Below are 21007 nucleotides of genomic sequence, written 5' to 3'. Positions count from 1 at the left end.
CATGCATGTAGATACACTCACAGGTATACATACATGCATGCATGTGGACACCATTGTACGAGCACATGTGCATGTATACACGTGTGTTCACATATATGCACACCACACACAACACAGGCATGTATGTCCATATATACATGCATGCACACATGGGCAGCAAATATTGCACACACATGTATATGCATGCACACTTGCACACTCAATGTCCCTACATGTACATGCACACGCACATGACACACATCTGCACACATGGCACATGCATATACAATACACACACCCACACACATGTATATGTGTGCGCACATGTGCACATTCACACAGTGCCCATGCATGTACATGCACACACAATACATATCTGCATACATGGCACATGCGTGTACAACACACACACACACACACACGAGCATACACTCACGCTCACACACATGCAGGTGCAGCCCGGCCCCCACCCCACAGGTCTTGCCGGTTCCTCCTTCCCTGACACCAGCGTGTGGCACGCCGTGGGATGGGCCTTCTCAGTAGTTCAGGTCCCCGTTCATGGAGGCTGTGGACAGCGTGCTCACCAGCCCCTGACGGTCCCCTGGCTTCTGGCAGCAGTTCCTGATGAGCTTGTAGATGGCATAACCAGGGATGGTGAGGCAGGGCACTCCGGCCACAATCACCACCACCGCATACACCCAGTTCGGGTAGGAGATCTTCTGGGATTTGGGAAATTCTTCCTGGGGAGAGAGCCCCATGGGTGAGTAGGCATCTCGGGAGCCAGCGGGGTTCACTTTGGGGCAAAGGCCCCTCACCCCATGACTCTCACCTCCCGTCCTGTGGGGCGGACAGGGTGGCCTGGGGCTCCTCCAGCTTTCCCTTTCCCCTACCTCCCAACTCCCAGCCCACCCACCCCCCTCCTGGGATGGCGTGACACATTGGTGTCAGGGAGGGGGGAACCAGCAAGATGCGTGGGGTGGTGGCTGGACTGCACCTGAGTGTGAGTGTGTGTGCCCATGTATGTGGGTGTGTGTATTGTGTGTGCATGCGCCATGTGTGTGGATGAGTGTCCTCCTTTCCCCTTCCCCCTTCCTCTCCCCACCCCAGGCGGCTGCCGGGGCACTTACGTAGCCAGGGTCCCAGATGCTGTAGGTCAGCTCCCGGCTGACCTGGACCACGAAGAAGAAGATGAAGATGAACAGCATGAGCAGGGGGCTGACCACGCGCCACGTGACTTGCCAGAAGATGTTGGGCTTGTGGCCGATCATGAACTCGATGTCCTTATTGAACCTGCCAAGGCCAGAGACAGCTGTCACTGCTGCCACCAGCTGGGCTTCAACTCGCCAAGCTTTCTGTGCATTCTGCTACCCGAACAGATGGCGTGCTGCGAGGTGTCCGGCCTCCCCTCGCCAGGGTCTGATCCCTCCCTCCTGGCCATGGGTGCCTCCTCAAGCAGACCCCTCTGTGGGCACGGCCAGCAGCTGTCTCTGCCCTATGATGCCACCAGCCAGTGCTCGACGGCTTGCCCATGGTCAGAGGTGCCTCGCCCTCACCCACATCTGAGGTGGTCACCAGTGCAGAATGGGGTGTTGGAGGAGGGAACGCCGCCAGACACCCCCAGCCTCTCCTTCCTTAGCAGCACCCTGAAGTTGGAAAACCCCACACCTTCCCCACCCTATGGCTCAATTCCCATCCTCTGCTGATCCCTCTTCTGCACAAAGGAGTTTATCGTCTGCAGAAATCAGGATGGAGCAGGGAGAGGGTTACACCCAAGCCGGTCCCAGGCCTGCAGTGTCCAGGTGGGGACCCGTGGTCCCTGCAGAAGCGTGTGAGGAGGAGCTGGTCCCACGTGCTCCACGTTTAGATGGTTAGGCATGCACCTCGCACCCGGCAAGGGCTTACTGCCCTTGCATCCTGCAAATCCCACTGCTGGGGTTTTCCCAAGCCAGGAGCCTGCAGGGCTGTGCCTGCTCGATGTTAACTGAGTCTGTCCAATTATTTCTTTTCTTCCTCTTCTTTTTTTTTTTTCTTTTTTGAGATGGAGCCTCGCTTTGTCACCCAGGCTGGAGTGCAGTGGTGCGATCTCCCCTCACTGCAACCTACACCTCCCAGGTTCAAGCGATTCTCCTGCCTCAGCCTCCCGAGTAGCTGGGATTACAGGCATGGACCACCATGCCTGGCTAATTTTTGTATTATTAGTAGAGACAGGGTTTCATCACGTTGGCCAGGCTGGTCTCAAACTGCTGACTTCAAGTAATTTGCCCACCTTGGCCTCCCAAAGTGCTGGGATGACAGGCGTGAGCCACCGTGCCTGGCCTTGTCTGATTATTTCTAAAGTTGTGGTGGCTCCAACCAAGAGTCCCTGTCTGAGGCTCTACCACACTGCTGGAGCCTCTCTGCCCTAAAGAGGCCTGGAGCATCAGGGAAATAAAGCACTCCCCCCACCCCCCACCCCTCCCCCCGCACACACACACAAGGAGCATCCCCTGCGGTGGGCCCTGCAGTGGCCTCGAGCATGCAGCTCTGACTCTCTGGGTGGGCACTGCCAAGGTCTGGGCTCCACCAGGCTTCCTGGCTTTCAGCAACACAAAACTCCCATTATCGGCATGCCAGGGCCCTGCTGATGCCCTCTGCTCCTGCCAGGACAGGTCTACACCAGCCTCTGTGGCCGGCCGAGGCCCCGAGTCATAGACTCTCCCTCCGTACCCTGAACACGGCCCGGGTCCTCACTCACAGGAATGCCCTGTGACCTGGCTTTTCTGCATTAGAGGCGTCTGTCCCCACCGTGGCCCCTACCTGTCCACACCGTACACGTAGACCACAGAGAACATCTCGCAGAAGGCGATGATGAGCAGGGGAATGGAGCCGGCATAGCTGTCCAGCAGGGAGAGCCAGTACTGGCCGGAGTTCAGTGTGAAGATGAAGCCAATGAGGAATGTCCCCAGGCAGATGAGGCCTGCAGGCCGGGTGGACAGAGCTGCTCACACACCCGGGGGCTGCATGAACGGCTGGGGGACAGAGCTGCCCACACACTCGGGGGCTGCATGAACGGCTGGGGGACAGAGCTGTTCACACACCTGGGGGCTGCACACACGGCTGGGGACAGAGCTGCCCACATACCTGGGGGCTGCACGCACAGCTGGGAGACAGAGCTGTTCACACATCCAGGAGCTATACACACGGCCAGGGGACAGAGCTGCCCACACGCCCTGGGGCTGCACACACGGCCGGGGACAGAGCTGCTCACACACCCAGGGGCTGCACACACAGCCGGGGACAGAGCTGCCCACACACCCGGGGGCTGCACACACGGCCGGGGACAGGGCTGTTCACACACCTGGGGGCTGCACACACGGCCGGGGACAGGGCTGTTCACACACCCGGGGGCTGCCATTCCACAGGTGGCACCATTGCCATGGGGACTGCACCCGACTGCACATGTACCTGTGAGCAGCTCCTTGGGCCACTTCGGGGGGATGACTTTGAGTTCCTGCAGGGGTACAACGACGCCCTCCATGTTCCCAAACATAGATGACAGCCCCAGGCAGAAGAGCATAACGAAGAAGAGCACGGACCACAGTGGGGACACCGGCATCTTGGTGATGGCCTCGGTGAAGACGATGAAGGCCAGGCCTGTGCCCTCCACGCCCTGCACGGATGACACACAGTCACCAGGGCCTCTGCCCTCCATGCCCTGCACGGATGATGCACAGTCACCAGGGCCTCTGCCCTCCATGGGCTCCCTCTCCTCCCCGCCCGAGGTCTTGTGCATCACCAAGCCACGCAGCATGGGGCGGGCAGGTCTGAGCTGTCATGAAATAGCTAGATCTTGTGTTTTAGGCCCAAAGTGTATTTTCAAAAGCTGAACTATGCATCAGGACCAGCACGTGGATCCCATCACCAAGCGGCACTCAGAGCCCCATTCTGCCCACAGACGGGCTCTCCCAACACAGGGAGCTTCTGAGATCTCACAGCCTGCACAGCCCTGATCCGGTGCGCTGAGCCACGTACCCGAGGTGTTACGCGAGTCGCCTGTTAATAAACGCATGCCCTGGACATGCTCGGAAGTCAGGTGGCTGACGGCCGGGTTGGAGCAGGCTGTGCCCACAGACAGCCTCTTGGGTAAGAACCACCAAGGCGCCGCCACCCGGAGGCCCCAGGGCTGACCTCGTGCTCCTGTGTCTGGTCCCAGACCATCACCGAGAACCAGGCCTTGGCCCATCACGGTCCTGGTGATCACCGGTCCTAGCTGCGAAATCTCCGGAGAAAAACCTCCACCCATGAGGCCGAGGGACCTGCCCAGCTCCCTGGGGCTCCCTGCAGGGAACTGGCTCAGGGATTGGATACGGCAGGACTCAAGGACCCATCCGAAGACAGGGTCCTCCATGGCCGCTTAACACATCTATGTGAGTTCCAGAGACAAGAGTGGAACCCCTTACACAGCAGGACATGGCTTGTGGAGGGCTCTGAAGAGTTTAAAAGGAAATTGTCAGAAGGAGGCGGCAGCACATGCATACAAGGCATGCTGCTCTTTAGTGCAGAGTGGGAGGTGGGAGGAGGCAGGAGGAGGCGCCAGGATGGAGGCGCCAACCTGAAGCAACTCTGGTGCTTCTCGGAATGGCACTGCCGAGGGCAGCTCTGCCATGAGATCACGCACATGGGGTTTCTTTCTGTGGCGTTTCTAGAAAAGGCAGGTGGGCAGAGCAGCAGAGGGGGTGCCTGGGGATGCCAGGGGTGGGGAGCAACGGCAAACGGAAACCTTGTGGGCACGGACGGGGGTGCTGCACGTGGCTGTGCAAGGCACTGAAAATGGGTGAATTTCACGGTGCATAATTATACATCACTAAAGTTGCTTTTAAAAAAGACATTTAGGCCGGGCGCAGTGGCTCACACCTGTAATCACAGCACTTTGGGAGGCCGAGGGGGGCGGATCACGACGTCAGGAGATCGAGATCATCCTGGCCAGCATGGTGAAACCCTGTCTCTACTAAAAGTACAAAAATTACCCGGGCGTGGTGGCGGTCGCCTGTAGTCCCAGCTAGTAGAGAGGCTGAGGCAGGAGAATGGCGTGAACCCGGGAGGCGGAGCTTGCAGTGAGCTGAGATCGCGCCACTGCACTCCAGCCTGGGCAACAGAGCAAGACTCTGTCTCAAAAAAAAATTTAAAAAAAATAAAATAATAAAATAAAAAAGACATTTAAACCAGACGGCCCCGTTGGGTCCTTCCTGCCTGCGCATCCTGCACTTGGAGGCCTCCTGCAGTTGGTGGAACAGGGTCGGGAGAGGCCGCGGAGCCCTCTGCCTGGCTCCAGCTGGTGCGGAAATGACTCGCTCTGCCCAGCTCTTCTCTCAGCGGCCACTGGAGAAGCAGCACTGGGCCCTGAAGTGCCTCATGAACGCAAAATATGGGGTGGCTCCCCAAAAGAACGCTGCATAATTAAAATCGGCAAATGTTGACCTTTAATTATAACAGCATCTAAACTTCGTTAACTATAGAAATAGTATTCAAAAACACTTGTTACATGGAGTATCCTCAGTATCAGCGTGGCTGAGCCTCGCCGGCCGGTCCAAAATAAAACCTATCCTGGTGGCCACACAAGTTCAAAAACAGCTACAAAAACTCTTTCAATGTTGATAGAAGTCATCGTATTACAGATGGCCCCAGGGGGTGTTCTGTGTGTTTGATGGGAGAGAATGGAGGGGCAGCCCATGGTGTTCCCCAGCTCCTGCCTCTGAGCTTATGCCTCTGAGTGTAACAGGAACCTCGGAAGTGAAATCTCGTGGACTGACAGACACCAGCGCCCCAGACCGAAGAGCCCTGGACACCAGGCAGAGCAGACAGTGGGAGCTGGGCCTCCCGGCTGAAGCTCAGCATCTGCGTCCTCCACAGGCCAGGGGCCCAGGGGAGGCCGGACTCTGAGGTGCCAGCAAGGGGTGTCCTCTCCCTGCCTCGAGCTCCAGAACAGACCTACCTCTGAGAGGAAGGAGTTGATGTCGCAGGTCTGGAACGCCAGCTGCGCGTAGGCCGCGGGGTTGGAGGCGTTGCACTGCCGCTGCATCTCCACAAAGTTCTCCTGGGTCACGTTGCCTTCAGGCAGGTCGAACCCGTTGATGAGGGTCAGGATGTTCCTGCAGGTCAGATCGAGGCCGTCCAGGGAGGCTGGGAGGCTTCCTGGAGGCGCAGCCCAAGGCACCAGGATCGCGGGACGGCCACTCACGTGCTGAAGCAGTCGTCGTAGCGCTGCGTGGCGCGGAACCCAATGATGGAGTAGATCACAATGGCCACGTACACCGATGTGAAGCCGTTGATGATGGATACGATCACCGAGTCCATCTCGCAGTTGTTGCTGCAGACGAGACCAGTGTCATGGTGGCTGGCAATGGGGTCCTGGTCAGGACACAGCACAGGGCAGCATCTGCGTCCTGCCCAGAGCGCCAGCCCCAGGAGTAAGAGGCTGAGCCACTGAGTGACACAGGGAGGCAGTCGGAGCCCCTGCCCCACTCCGAGCAGGCTCAGGGGATGCAGAGGTGCCCCCAGGGCAGTGCCTGGTCCCCTGCTGACCTGGCCTCAGCTTAGGGTCTGCCCAGGGCTATGACTGCTCCTGACTCCCCAGACCACTCTGTTTAGAGAGCTCAGGTCTCTTCCCTCCCCATCTTGTGCCTGCAGTAACTTCCATCAAGCCTCTAGGGACAGCTCCAGGCCAAAGACATCACATCCATTCTCCCCCAGTCCCCACCCTAGGCGTCCTGTCCAGCTGCTCGGCAGCTGAGACTCATCATCTCCTACAGGTACCCTGTGTTCAGTGTGTCTTGAACTCAAGCCCCGACCTCCCTGACCCAACCCAGCCAGCCCATTCCACCCTTCCCATTTCGGTTGATGCTGACACCATCCTTCCAGATGCTTCCATCAAAAGCCAAATCTGTTAGTCTCAGGGAAATGCCAGTTAAACTGCAATGAGACCTCACCACACCCCTGCTGGGATGGCCAGAAACAAAAGTCAGACAATAACAAGTGTTGGTGAGGACATGGGGAAACTGGAACTTCCTACATGCTGGTGGGAACATGAGTGGTGCAGCCACTGTGGAAAACAGCCTGACAGCTCTTCAAAGGACTGCACACAGAGGCCCGCGTGACGTGGCAACTCCACTCCTAGGTGCACACCCAGAAGAACGAAAGCATGCATCCACAAAAACGCGTACATGCAGGCTCATGTCAGCATGACTCACAATAGCCAAAACGTAGCCATAGATGGATGACGCACAAACCAGAGCCCACGCACACCATGAAATATTGTTCAGCCCTAAACAGGAATGGCGCTCTGATGCTGGCTGTGATGGGATGAGCCTTGAGGATGTTGTGCCCCGTGCAAGGATCAGACATAGGGCTGTAGCAATGTGGCCACCCCATTCGCAGGAAATGTCCGGACCAGGCACAGCCACAGAGGCAGAGAGCGCATCAGTGCTCACCTGGGGCAGGAGGACAGGGCACTGGGGAGCAGCTGCTCACATACTTGGAGCTTTTGCTGATTGGAACCTTCTAGAACTGGACAGTGCTGATGGCTGGCTTCACAACTCTGTGAATGTACTTAAGACCATTGAACTGGGCACTCCAAATGGGGGAGTTGTGTGGTATTCGAGTTATCTGAATAAAGCTTTATAAAAATAATTCACCCTCAGTTCCACCTCAGCCACGCCACAAAAAAGTCAGAGTCCTCAATCCTGCCTCGGCCCTGCCCCAGCGCCTGCAGTGCCCAGGGGTCCTCCCAGCACCTGCCCTCAGCACCCAGGGGAGCTTCTGAGGCCTTCGTGGGGCTTCACTGCTCCACCCAGTGCTCGCAGAATGACTCCAGGGTCCTTTCTGTCCCTCCAACCCCCTCTCTGCCCCCAACCCCATCCTGCAGGTGCCTCCAAGTGCATCTCCCTCTGCACCCCAGCCCTCCTTGCCTGGACTCTACACCTGCCAAGCCCCAGCCACGCCCCAGCTACGCCCTCCCTGCCCAGCCCCGCCCCTCACACCCAGGGCCTGCCCTCTCTACCCAGGCCCCCGTCCAGTCTAGGCCCCACCCTCCCTACCCAGGCCCTGCCCCCTTGCACTGAGGGTCCCCTGTGTCTGACTCCAATCGCACCTTCCCAGCCTGGAGGGCCACCCTGACCCCTAGGAGTCCTCCCTCACCCCCAGCCCCTTCTGCTCTGAAATTCTGGTCACCACACAGAGGACAATTTCTGCACTTGCTTGTCAATCTGCAGAGCCACAGGTCACTGAGGGCAGGTCCTGATGCACCAGGTCGGGCACACAGTAGGTGCTTCATAAATGCGAGTGGAAATTAACTGACACCAGCTGTGCTCCTCCCAGACGCTGCTGGGGACTCCAGGGTATGCACCCTTCCCGGGGCATTGGGAAGCACAGTGGGTATGTGGGGAAGGGGCAGTGGAAGGATCAGACCTTGGTAGGGGACGTGGAGGGCGTCGGGGGCGCCACATGTCTGGGGGCCTGGGATGCCCAGGGGTGGGCTGGGAGTGATGTGGGTGTGGAGCAGGGAACTGGGGAGAGCACAGGAGGGGTCTGCACCAGACTCGTGGAGGGACGGGTGTGGGGAAAGCTGCAGGCGCCCGGCTCCTGGCCCTCCTCGCAGGGAGACTGGCCCCTCCTCCACACGCTGCACTCTAGACTCAGCTCGCATGGACCCATAGCAGGAGGGAACGGGGCCATCGGGGCAGCAAGGCCCCGGCCACACAGCCACAGAGCGCTTTCCACCTTGTCTTTTATCCTGCCAGCAAGATCCCCCCAGGACTGAGAGGGAAACTGAGGCCCTCCACGCCCGCACTCACTGCACAGAATTGTAGCTGGAGAAGGAGATGAGGCCCCCGAAGGCCAGGGAGAAGGAGAAGAAGACCTGTGCGCCCGCGTCCAGCCAGGTGACCGGGTTGGCCAGCTCCGTGACCTGTGCCATATGGAGACCCTCAGCCACTCGCGGTGCAGATGGGGCCATGGGGACCTGGGGGGGTGTGCTCCCAGGGAGGCTGGGGAGAGTCGAGGCTATCGGGGTGGTCAGGACAGGCCAGGCCCCCTGGGGTGGCAGCTATGCCTTCCCTGTGGGGGCTCCGTTGGCTCACAGGGCAAAGCCACCCTCCCAGAAGCTGTCCCAGGCCCCAGGGACAGGCCTTGCCCTCGCTGGCCCCGTTGACCTCCTCAGGCCTGGGACTGGTCGAGCAGCAGGCTGCCTGTCCCCGTGGGTGAGAGCTGGTATTGAAGCTGGCGGGGGCACAGGGCAGCCAGGCCTCTCCCGGGGTCTGGGCCCAGGGCAGCCTGGGGGACTCACGTTGGGCGTGAAGAGGAAGATGATGCCTTTGGTGGCGCCCTTCAGTGTCAGGCCTCGGATGAGGAAGATGGTCAGGACAACATAGGGCAGCGTGGAGGTGATGTACACGGCCTGCGGGGTGCAGGACACGTGGATGGGGGGGCCGGGCGGGCGGGGGGCGGGGCACGTGGGGGCGGGGCATGGGGGAAGCGGGGCTGCCAGAAGGGTGGGGAGGGGGCCAGGCCTATTGAGGGGACAGGGCATGTGGGAGGGGTGGGGATGGGGGCAGGGGCTGTGGGGGGCGGGGCCTGCAGGGGGCGGAGCATGTGGAATGGATGGGGATGGGGGGCCAGGCCTGCAAAGTCCGGGTATGTGGGATGGTGCGGAGGGGGGCCGGGCCTACGGGGGTTGGGGCATCTGGGGAAGAGGGCCCAGGACGACGGGGGGCCGGGCATGTGGGACCAATGGGGATGGGAGGCAGGGCCTGTGGGCGGCCGGGTATGTGGAATGGTTGGGGATCGGGGGCAGGGCCTGCGGGGGGCCGGGTATGTGGGATGGTGCGGAGGGGGGCCGGGCTTGCGGCCGGTGGGGCATGTGGGACGAGTGGGGAGCGGGGCAGGGCCTCACAGACTGCCGGCCCACCAGGAGAAAGGGCTGGCCGCTCTGGACCTCGTACCAAAGATTCCCACGTAGGGGAAGATCGAGCCTCACTCTTCCATTTCCACCTTCCTGTTTTATCATCATCATCATCATCATCATCATCATCGTCTAACTCTTTCTGGTAGTTTGTATTACTCCTACAGAACGCTAAGTGTCGTGTGGGCCAACGCCAAGTTCCTGGGGCCCCAAGTCTGGTCATTTCAGGAAACCTGGGGCAGGCAGGGCCCCTCCCACCCAGGCCAGTGAGCCTAAGGGCAAAGGCAGCTCTCTTGGTGGGGTCTGAGGAAAGGCGGAGCCCGGGACCCCCAGAGCTGGGTTTTAGAGTGCAGCCGGCCGGAGGCAGGGCTGCCCGCACCCGCCCTCTGCAGCCTGGCCGGGCCCATGCAGTACCTTCCCGGTGGTCTCAATGCCGCGGATGGTGCACATGTACAGGACGCTCCACGCGCAGGCCAGGCACAGCAGCATCCACCACTGGATGGAGCCCGAGTCGCTGATGGACGTGGAGATGTTGAGCGTCTCTCGGTACCAGAAGTAGTCCACAGGGGAGCTCCTGGCACACTCATCCACATACTCTGGGGAGAGGGCCATTCACACACCTCAGGGTACGGGTCCCCCAAGGGAGGAGAATGGAAGGCCCTGAGCTGGAAGAAATGCCAGCCACACTCCAGAGGCCTTGACACCAGTGACATACCCACACGTGCACATGAACACAGGCACACATGACCCCGGGGGCCATCTTGCCGGCCTTGACAGGGCAGTAGCTTGCAGGGAAGCCCCGCTGGCCCCGCTGTGCTAGTCGGACCAGAAGCCAGTGATGACCAAGCCGTTCAGGCCCCAGGGCCACATGTGAATCGCAGTGAGCTGACTGCATGTCACACGTAGAGGGTCTGCCCCCTACGCTCCCTCCCTGGGCAAGAGGGTTCTGGAAGGGCCGGGGTGGGAGGGCAATGCGCACGGGGCCCACATGGGCAGGACAGACCCACCTGTGTGGAGCAACGCAGGGATGCATGGGGCGGGAGGCAGCAGTCCTGACACCATGTCCCTTCCTGGAGAATAGGGAGCAGCCTCCCAGCAGCCCCAGGCTCCAGGCTGGTGACTGGGGGCCCTCAGAGCAGGCACAGCACCCCTGGGCTCCCACGCTTTCTTCCCAAGGGCCTCATCCTCCACCACACCCCCGACACGAGAGCCACCACTTCTAAGGCCTTTTCTCTCGTGCTGTCATTTTTTGACACCCTGTTGCCTTGGGGCTCTGGTTTCTGCCACGCCTGACCTGAGATTCGTGAAGCCACGTGCCTGCTGTGAGAGGCGCGGCAGCCCCACAGGTGAGACGGACGGGACTGCTTGCAAGGACTCACCTGTCTGGTTCTCGTTGAGCGGGCACTCGCTCCAGGGCAGAGGCTCCTGGAAGGAGTTGAAGAAGTACCACATGATCCAGGCGATGATGGTGTTGTAATAGAGTCCCACCATGAAGGACACGAGCATGGCGGCCAGGCCTGTAGGGAGGCTGCTGCTGAGGCTTGGGGCCGAGGCACGCCCTCCACTGGCCGCCCGTCCCCACTCTGAGCAGGAGGTCCCAGGGCTGGCACAGCGTATGGCCGGGACGGGCTACTCCAGAATCTGAGGGGCAGACCCAGTGCAGGCCGGGATCGTGCAGCTGATGCCGTGGTGCAGCCTGTACACGCCTGCCCTGCACACGCCTGCCCTGCACACGCCTTCCCGGCTCACACCTTCCCGGCTCACACCTTCCCAGCACACACCTTCCTGGCACACGCCTGCCTGGCTCACGCCTGCCCTGCACACGCCTGCCCTGCACACGCCTTCCCGGCTCACACCTTCCCGGCACACGCCTGCCTGGCTCACGCCTGCCCTGCACCCGCCGGCCCTGCACACGCCGGCCCTGCACACGCCTTCCCGGCTCACACCTTCCTGGCACACGCCTGCCTGGCTCACCCCAGGCATGGGTCTCATCTGCCCAGTGCAGCCTCCAGCAGGTGCATCCAGGCCACAGCCTTGGCAGAGAACTTTTGATGTACCAATAGCCTGGTTGCTGCCTACAGGCTGGGGGGACTGCCCACTTGGCCCTGCCCCAAAGCGGGAAGCCCCCATGGCCCAGGACAGGTGGTGGGGCTTCAGGAAAGCCTTCCCTGTGAAGGACTCATGAGAGGGGGAGACAACAGAAACTGCAGAGGGGAAGGTTCTCAATTATTTGGGGACAGCTAGGCAGGATGGAAAGTGTGCTGTGTAGTACATGCTTTATTGAAGTTTCAAACTCAAAACCAAATGTGTGTTGTGAATATGTGAGTGTGAGATGGGGAAGAGAGACAGAGGGAGAGACGGACATAGGGGAAGAGAGAGAAGGGGGAAGAGACAGAGAGAATAGGAGGGGGAAAGAAAAAAAGACAGAGACTGAGAGGGGAGAGGAAGAGAGAGTGGGGAAGGGAGAGAATAGGAGGGGAAAGAGAGAGTGACAGAGACAGAGAGAGAGGAAGAGAGAGGGAGAGACAGAGAGAGGAAGAGAGAGGGAGGAGGGAGGTCTTGGAGACTCAGCGAGAGGGCGTGGGCACTGCCCTGGGCCTGGAGGGAGGCCTTGGAGACTCAGGGAGAGGCCGGGGTGAGGGTGTGGGCTCTGCTCCAGGCCTGCAGGCTTCCGAAGGGCAGGTGCCTCCTGGACTCAGACCCCTCTCTGGAGTGGACCCTGCCCTTTCCTCCTCCGTCTTTCACTGTCTGCCCGTATTCTGAGGCCTTAATGAGCCGTGTCCTCTTGGTGAGGCTGCACTGGTTCTGCTCCTGGGCCCCAGAGCTTATAAATGAGTGACTATGTCTGGGGATGTCAGTGCTGGGGGGACCTCCTCACTAGGTGTGGGGGAGTGGACACAGGAGGCTGGTGCCCCCTCCTGGGCCCTGGGCTCTCGCTGAGCGCCGCTGTGGGCAGGGCTTGAGTGGTCACTCTGCTGTCCAGCGTCTGGACCCTCCTGGGCCCTGGGCTGCCAGGGACTTGGGTGGCCTCTGCTGGCCTGTCTGGTTCCTGGTGACCAGGAGTGGCCGGGATTTTCCAAAGGCCTCCAGGAGGAGATGAAGCTGGGACCTTTGTTGCGCCAGAAACAGACAGGGAAGGCGGAGCAGGGGCGCCGAGGCCGGCAAGGTGAACCCTGGGCCCGGGTGGAACAGCTCCACGGCAGAGGTGACCCCTGGGCCCGGGTGGAGTGGCTCCGAGGAACTCACCTATGCCCTTCAGGGCCGGGTGGATGGAGCTCCACACGCCCAGGCTGCCCCGCCGCAGCCTCTGCCCAATGGCGAACTCCAGGTACAGCAGGGGGATGCCCTCCAGGACCAGCAGGATGAGGAACGGGATCATGAAGGCTCCTGCAATGGGAGGAGTCCGCCATGCCTGACAGCCGGCTCCAGGGGGAGCAGGAAGGCCTCCCTCGGGAGCAGGCATTCACAGCAAGCCTTGCAGCCCCATATGGCCGGCCCACCACGTAGGAACAGAGCTGAGATGGAGCAGCCAGTCCACGGGATCAGGGCCAGAGCTGACTCCACGTTCTAGAAGCACTGCTGGGCAGCTGGACGTTCCTGACCATCACACAGGCCAAAGTCGCCTATGGGACCTCGGGACATTGCGGTCGTTAAGGGAGGTGTGGTCCATGCCCCTCGCGCACTGACCAACATGCAACCACAGCCGCTGCCTGGGAATCGACCTCCCCACCCACCCCCTGGCAGTCCAGGAGTCCCACAGAGGAGCTGCTTCTGCCTGTCCAGCCAGGGGCTTCCAACAGCAGCGTGCCCACCCCTGCCCCACCTGTGCCAGCTGCACCTGCCGTGTCCTTCCTTGGCTTAATGAACGTTCTGTGGATTTGGCATGCCTGTGGGGAGAGGCTGTTTCCTGGCAATTGTGTGTGGCCTCAGTGGGGAGTTAGGGTTTAATGGGGACCGTTTTGGTTCTTAAGACAGAGTTCTAAAGATGGCCGTGAGCCCAGGAGCTAGTTACATGGCGGTCTTTAATACCACTGAACTGTACATGTAAAAATGATTAAAATGGCAAATTTTACATATATGTCTTCAATAACAATAAAAAATTGCAAAAATGAGAACCACGTTGAGACATTTCTGCTTCTGCTGTGACAACGGTTTCGTCTTATGGAGGATCTACCCGCCTCTGCTACCTCTTTGCCCTAAAAGGACACCTTCAGCCATCATCCTGGGGCTCATTCTCTAATGTGGAACAGTGTAAGATCACCTTTGAAATATGATGCTATTTAATCTGTGTGAAATTGTAGTCATTCAGTCTGGGCTAGAACCATAGCAGGAAAGTGGGACTGTCCAGGCGCTGACAGCCAGGAGACAGGTGATTCGCTCATGGTCTAAACCGAGGGCCACTTTTAGTGTTTCACTGACTGGAGAGTTGTTTGTTTGAAAATTGGTTTGAAATAGATAAAAGAGAGGGATGTGCTGATCCTGAGAGGAAGCCGTGTGGCTCCTGCGATCATCAGGCGCAGAGGCTCAGAGTCAGCCTGGGACCGGGAGAAGAGATTCAGGAAAAATCGCAGATGCTTAGAAGGATTTCACACTCACATTTCCTCGCATCTTTAAATTCTGTCTCTTTCAAAAAACCAAAGCTGAAAAGCATAGGTCAGCTTCCTCTCAGGGCTCAGCGACAGCCAGCACCCAGAGAAGGGGCCTGACCGTGCCCGTGAACCCCACTCACCCGGCCAAGCGGGCTGCCCTGACCGCTCCCTCTGCGGGTGGACGTACGGCCTCCCAGCCCTGCCACAAGGCCCCAAGGCTACACACAGGATGAGCCGCAGCCACTCCTGGGCATCATGACGGTGCCCAAGGTGCTCGGCAGAGGGTGAGGAGGGACACAGCGTTGGCAGGGCTCCCATCCAGCCAGGGCAGCATGGACACCGGTGGGTCCTTCGCTCAAAGGTGGAGAAGGACGAGGGTCAGGGAACAGCAGAGACGAGTGCAGGCCACGCGGCCCGGCTTCCGAGGCTGGCCTGACACCGCGCAGTGCGTCTCCTACCTGAACCCGAGCACCCTGCTATGGGGACGCGGAAGCAGCTCCCGTCGCACCTGCCCCAGGCTGGACGGAAGGGCCACGCTGCAGCCGGGGTGAGCACAGCGAAGCTGACAGCCATTGGGACCAAGGTCAGCAGCTGCAACAGCGCAAGAATTCCAAACACAGCTGTGGCTGAAGGGCCTGGGGGTGTGCAGGTCCCAAACCCTTGTGAGCCTGATCCCGACCTGGGTCCTGTCTCCTGGGGGCCACCTTTCTATCCCGTGGTGACTAACCCTGAGAGGGAGGGCTGTGGGAATGCTCACATGACACTGGGGTCCCAGCGACAGCCCCTCCTCACGCTGCGTGTCCCTGGGGCCTCTCAGGAGGGATGGGTGACCCACCCGCCTGCACCCTCCCGACCGGCAGAGCCAAGCCCCCATCATCCTCCCGCCCCCCAGGCCGGGCACCCTCACCCTCCTTCCGCACACACATGTTCCATTTGTTCTTCTCCCACCAAATCTCTTAAACCCTGAGCTCCCCCATTCCATCCCCAGTGCCTCCCTTCCCCGACCCGGCCACTGTCTCCCCAGCCAGCAGGGCCATGTCAGCCCCCAAACTACTGTCCTCAGGGGATGGCACTGCACGTGTGTGAGAGACAGAGACACACACAGAGACACTGACACACACAGAGTCACAGAGAGGGAGACGGGGACACACAGAGAACGAGACAGAGACACACAGACAGAAACAGAGAGGGACAGAGAAGGAGAGAAATAGAGACAGGGTGATGGAGAGAGAGAGAAAGAGAGAAGGAGGGAGGGTGGGTGGAGGTGGAGGTGGGAGGGAGGAGCCGGGTACCGGCGGCTGTGACTTCCTCACTTGGCCCCTGCCAGCCTTTCTCACTCCTCCCTCTCCCAGTTTAACACCAAGCCTCTTCTCTCTCCTCCTCCCTCTGTGTCCACTTGGTGCCTGCCTGTTGAGTGGAACAGGGCCCTCTGGTGCCCAGTGCCTCTATCCCCACACAGGCCCTCTCTCTGAGCTGGGGCTCCAGGGACAGATTCCTTCAGAAGCAGGAGCTGCAGGTGGCAGAAGCAGAGCCAGGTGTGTAGGGCGGGCTGGCGGGATGCTGGATTCATCGTGAGATGAAAGGCAGAGGGGAATGGTAGCCAGGTGCAGGAGACGCCCACCAGTGGGTCCCCATGGGAGGGGGTGGGGGCTGCAGGCTCACCTGCAGGGACACCCAAGACCCCAGCGGGGTCTGCTCATTAGGTTAAAATAAGAAAAGATTCGCTCCTCCGATTTTTTTCCCCAAGAGCTTGATTTGAAACTCTTCCAGACAAAACTACCAGGAAAAAGCAAGTGCATGATCCCCTGTGCCCTCCACCCCTCCCTTCCCTCCACTACGCCCTAACCCTAAATTCTTGGGTCTTCCTATCGCTCCATCTCCATTGAGAAACTCCTACTCATCCTTGAAAACCCCACCAGGGTGTCCCCTCTTCAGAGAGTCTCAGTTGTTGCCCTTGCTCCTTGTGGCTCTCCTTTCTGGAAGTTCCTCAGGGCAGGAGACCCTCAAATCCCCGATCCCTGGGGCTCAGGCTCAGCATCGAGCAGTGAACAGAGAGGATTCGGGGTGGGGGGGCACACACTCACTCCACCCCAAATGCAGCCCGGAGGCAGCCAGGCCCTCCCTTGCTCGCAACGAAGGAGGCTGCCCTGCCCCAAGAAACTCAAGGAAAGCCAAGCATTCTTGACAATTAAAGCCACCAGAATATGAATATTTGTCTTTTAAACCCAGCGACTTCTTCCTAGTGTGGGGTGAGGTGCAGAGGAAGGAGAGAAGGAAAGGGGCGGCCAGCGCCCAGGGGACACTGCGTGGTTCTGCTTGGTGGGGCCGTGCAGGGCGCCTGGACGTGGTTGCGAAGGTCCCTGGAAACCAGGCCCCTCTGCGGCGCTGCAGAGGTTGGCTCTCTCAGGTGGAAGCAGGTAACCAAGAGAATGGAGTGGTGACGTGGCCAAATGGAAAGCACCCAGAGGGAAAGAGACACTGGGCACAGAAACAGTTCCTCCTGTCTGTCCTTGAAAAAGTGGGAAACCAGGAGAGGGAGGAGTGGGAGGAGGGAGCTGCAGTTCTCACGCAGGGACTAAGCTTCCCCTTTTTTCTCTCTCCAGCAGGTGGTGTTTGTGGCACCAAGTAAATGTTGCATGGATTTTTGCTAAGAATTAGCTGTAGATGGACTAAGGGGAAAGCTGACCCCAGGGCCAGGCACTGAGCAGCAAAGAAGAGACAGCTGGAAACAGCTGTGCTGGGGCCACATGGTCCTTGAAGGGGCGGCTCCTCAGGCTCCCGCACACCGCCTCGCTCACGTGCACGTCACTGCCATGTGCGGAGGAGCTGAGGGGCAGCCCCTGAGGGGCCAGCTGTGGGGTGGGCTCTGTCAGCAGCCACTGATGGGGACACACGGGGCAACCGAGGTGTCTGGACAGACACAGGTGGGCATGAATGCATCTCCGCCTGCGCCACCGGCACTGTGGGGCCCCACCGTGGGGATGTGGTGCTCCCAGGTGGGGGTGAGTGGGGTGAGCCCTGGCTGACCACGCCTCACGGCTTTCGGTTGCTGTTCCTGCACACCTGCCCCCTGCCCCTAACACCACCCTTGGGGGGCTCTGCCATCACACATTTCCCAGGTGAGAACGCCCATGCACAGCACGCCCTTGAGGTGGCTCAGGTGAGTGGGGCGGCTGAGTTTGGAAATGCTCTTCCTCAGGAAAGGGTCCCTTGAGCCTGCCCACCTGGCACAGGCTCTCCAAGGAGGGAAAAATGTGTTAAGACACAGGAGACTCGGAGGCACGCATAAATGGTTTTTAACCTCAAAGGACAATCCCAAACACTCAGGAGGCTTCCAGGAGGGAACCAGGAAGACCCGGCTGCCTGCTTCCCCTCGATTTGGTCTTGATGACCCGCATCAATTAGGAAATCTGGTGTCACTGACACGGCATGCATGCTGGAGCCCTCACTGAGATGTATAGAGAGAGAGTGTGCTGTCTGTGGGTGCGGCCTCCCCGGGACGCTGCCTGCTCCACTGTTTTGGCACCCATGAGGCCCCCAGGAGCCAGAGGAGGGGACCCTGTGTCCCCGGGTCCTTTCAGCTGCCTCCCTGAAAGCTCCCTCGTGGCAAAGCTACAGCCCAGATTAGATTCACCAGGAGACGGGTGCCCTGCTGGGAAACCCGGGGGCCTGCAGAGCCGTCTCCCATTCTCGGGGCCCTGCCCGCCTGGCCTGAGTCCCTCTGGCTGCAATGTGGGCTTCAGCTTTCAGGCTGGTGGTCTGGTATGCGGGGGTCCTAGTCAGCCCCCACAGCGTGACCAAAAGGCACAGGGTTCCTCCAGGCCGGAGGGACTGCCAGAACCCTGTGGAGCCATCTGCGATGCCGCAGCTGATGGGGGCCCAGCTGACAGTGGCCCTCAGAGTCTAGCAGGTGACCTGGTGGCCCAGCTGAAGGGCCAGATCAGGGGCAGCTTGTCTGGGGTCTGGGGAGAAGGACCTGCTGGTGTCCACCCCAGGAGTGGGACCGTCTGAGACCCAGCACATCCCAGAGCCCTGCTCGGCCCTCCTCACCTGGGCCCACCTGCCCGAAGCCCGCTGCCCGCTGCCCGCACCTGCCCACCCCAGCATGGCCCAGGGTGCAGCGCCAGCACCTGCTGCTTGAAAGCTGCTTGCTCCCAGGCTCCACCATGCACAGCGGCTGGTCTCTTGGTGTCAGAGCCGGGACTATCTGAGGTGCTGGGAGCCCCATCAGATTCCCACCCAAGCCCGTGTCTTAGAACTTGCCCTTCTGTGCAAAGACAAATAACTTCCCAGGCAGGCTCAGGCAGTCCCAACCCCTCCTATTCCCAGGAGGCGTGTGTCTGCCCCTCCGTCCCCAGTGCCTGTGGCTCAGTTTCTCCTCCAAGCTAAACAAACTCAAGGTGTGGGTGAGCGCAGGGATCTTCTCCACATGATAGGGCCCTGGGGGAGGGGGTGAGGGCAGTGGCCAGGAAGTCCCTGAGGCTTTGGTGAGCTGAGACTTGGGGACTGTCAGGGACTATAGTATTGGAGTGGCCGAGGTCCCCCACCCCGCCTCCAGTGGAAAGTGCAGGCTGGACCAGAGGCTCCTGAAGCGCCCGCCCCCCCAAGGCAATGATCAACTCCTTGACAATGCTGGAGGCGAAACTGATTCAGGAAAAGCCCCTTTCTGTTTTTCTTTAAAAACCTTCACATCACAAAGCCCGCGTGAGACAGCAACTCTCCATGGTGAGAAAGAACAGGGCCTACCGAGGGTGGGCTCCTCTAAACGGAGGCTGAGACCCTCACGGCCCCCCCGTGAACTGCCCCAGGGCAGCAGGAAGCCTGTTTCCCGAGAGTGCCCGGCCCTCCTGGACCTTCCACTGAGAAAGCAGCAGGTTTATGAGGGCAGCAGCTTTGGGGTTCGCCAAGCCCAAGGCTGACCTCAAGTGTGGGGTCCTAGGTGCAGCCCCCTGCCAGGCCTGGGAGCCACTTTGCAGATGCTCAGGGCCACTGGACAGGAACACAAATGTCACCTCCATGCCAGCAGCGGCCATGCCCACCTGGGCCCCAGGAGCCAGAGGAACGAGGAGCAGTCAGGCTTGTGTGTCGGGTGGGCACAGCGGCTCCCGGCCTCCAGGCCTGAGGGCACCTGGCTCAAGAGCCAGGCCCGAGTTCACAGGCTCCGGCCACCCACTCTGCTCCTCTGGGGTCACCCGCCCCCAACCCAGCTACCTCCTCTGCTCCCTGCACTGGCAGGTGTGTCCGCCTGTGGGGCTGGGATAAGATGTGATGCCCAGGAGGGCTCGGCCCCGCGTCCTCCAAGGAGGGGCTATACCGGGAGAAGCACCCTTCCCCCAGCCCCACCCTCAGGCCAGAATGTTCTAGGACTGCCAGTCTGGAACACAGGGCCCCCCCTGGAGCCCCACACGAAGTCCTGGGGCCGTGCCGGCCAGGCCCATCTCCTCACCAGCAGCCTAGGAACCGGGCACAGGGGCCCGTGGGGGCCCCAGCTCCCCCCACACCCTGTGGCTTCTCCTCTCCCCTCCGTGCTTGGGGAGCGGAGGGTCCAGGGAGGACGTCTGCCCAGGGCCTCTGCGTGTGTCTGTGTTTCCCTGGCCACAGCCTGGCCCGCAGCCCCGCCCGGCCAGCCTACCTCCTCCATGGCTCTGACACAGGTACGGGAAGCGCCACACGTTGCCAAGGCCCACGCAGAATCCCACGCAGGTGAGCATGTACTGCGCCTTGTTGTCCCACTGGGGCCGGGAGCTGGCCTCCTCCCGCTCGATGTTCTCCAGCTCAGCCAGGGACGGGATCCGGGAGTCCAGGCCGGGGTTGGGCAGCACGAGCCTCACCATGGTGGTCACTGGACGGTCTGCACACAGCAGGCAGGGCAGAAGCTGGAGGGCGAGTGGCCGTGGGCCGGGAGCTGGGCACTTTATAGAGAACCTTTGGCACCTCACCCCACGCACCTGGCAGAACGGAGCCAGTCGTCAGCAGATCTGCAGGGCGCGTCCGCGGAGGGACTGTTAATGCCTTATCTGCAGAGACGCCCGGCCCCGGGGCCAGCAGAGCCACCCACTGCCGTCGGGCAACCGGAGGCTGCTCCGTGGGCGCTGGCCACCCCTCCCCCTGCACAAACGCACACACAAATATGCACAAACGCCAGCGCCCCCGGGGAGGAAGAACCAAGGCAAACAAACAGGACGCTGGCTCTGCCCCAGTCTTGGAGCCCCCCACCCCCCCCCCCGCTGCCGCACACCTCCACCTGCAGGAAGCCCAGTGGGCCTCTCCACAGCTCCCTGGAGCACAGGCATCCCCGGCCCGCACCCCAGTCCAGGGAGAGGGAGCTCAGCGGGAGCAGGGGCCCTGGGCAGCTCTTGGTCTGCTCACACCAAGCACATCGAGGCCCTGGGCCCCTCCAGCCAGGCTCTGGGCTCTAGACGGCTGCTCGGGGGTCCGGCTTCCCACCAGTCCCCACGGAACCACGTCTGCTTGGGATGTGGCCTGAATCAACCTGAGAGCGGGG

The 21007-nt window shown here is 60.5% G+C and overlaps 1 protein-coding gene across 1 annotated transcript; it reads right to left on the bottom strand.

The window, feature by feature from the left end:
- Positions 1-515: 515 nt before the first annotated feature.
- On the bottom strand, positions 516-20385 carry SLC6A19 (solute carrier family 6 member 19). Its single transcript, XM_030813773.1, has 12 exons — positions 20135-20385; positions 13160-13300; positions 11293-11430; positions 10328-10509; positions 9299-9409; positions 8808-8920; positions 6197-6325; positions 5951-6107; positions 3424-3628; positions 2776-2935; positions 1107-1269; positions 516-719 (listed from the first exon to the last, which is right to left on the bottom strand). The coding sequence occupies exons 1-12, from the start codon at positions 20334-20336 to the stop codon at positions 516-518; spliced, it is 1905 nt and encodes a 634-aa protein (XP_030669633.1). The 5' UTR covers positions 20337-20385.
- Between the last annotated feature and the right edge of the window lie 622 nt (positions 20386-21007).

Source organism: Nomascus leucogenys, chromosome 6 (assembly GCF_006542625.1).
Source record: "Nomascus leucogenys isolate Asia chromosome 6, Asia_NLE_v1, whole genome shotgun sequence".
Classification (NCBI taxonomy): Eukaryota; Metazoa; Chordata; class Mammalia; order Primates; family Hylobatidae; genus Nomascus; species Nomascus leucogenys.
The sequence above is the reverse complement of the archived record's forward strand: the minus strand, read 5'-3'. Positions and strand labels throughout refer to the sequence as shown.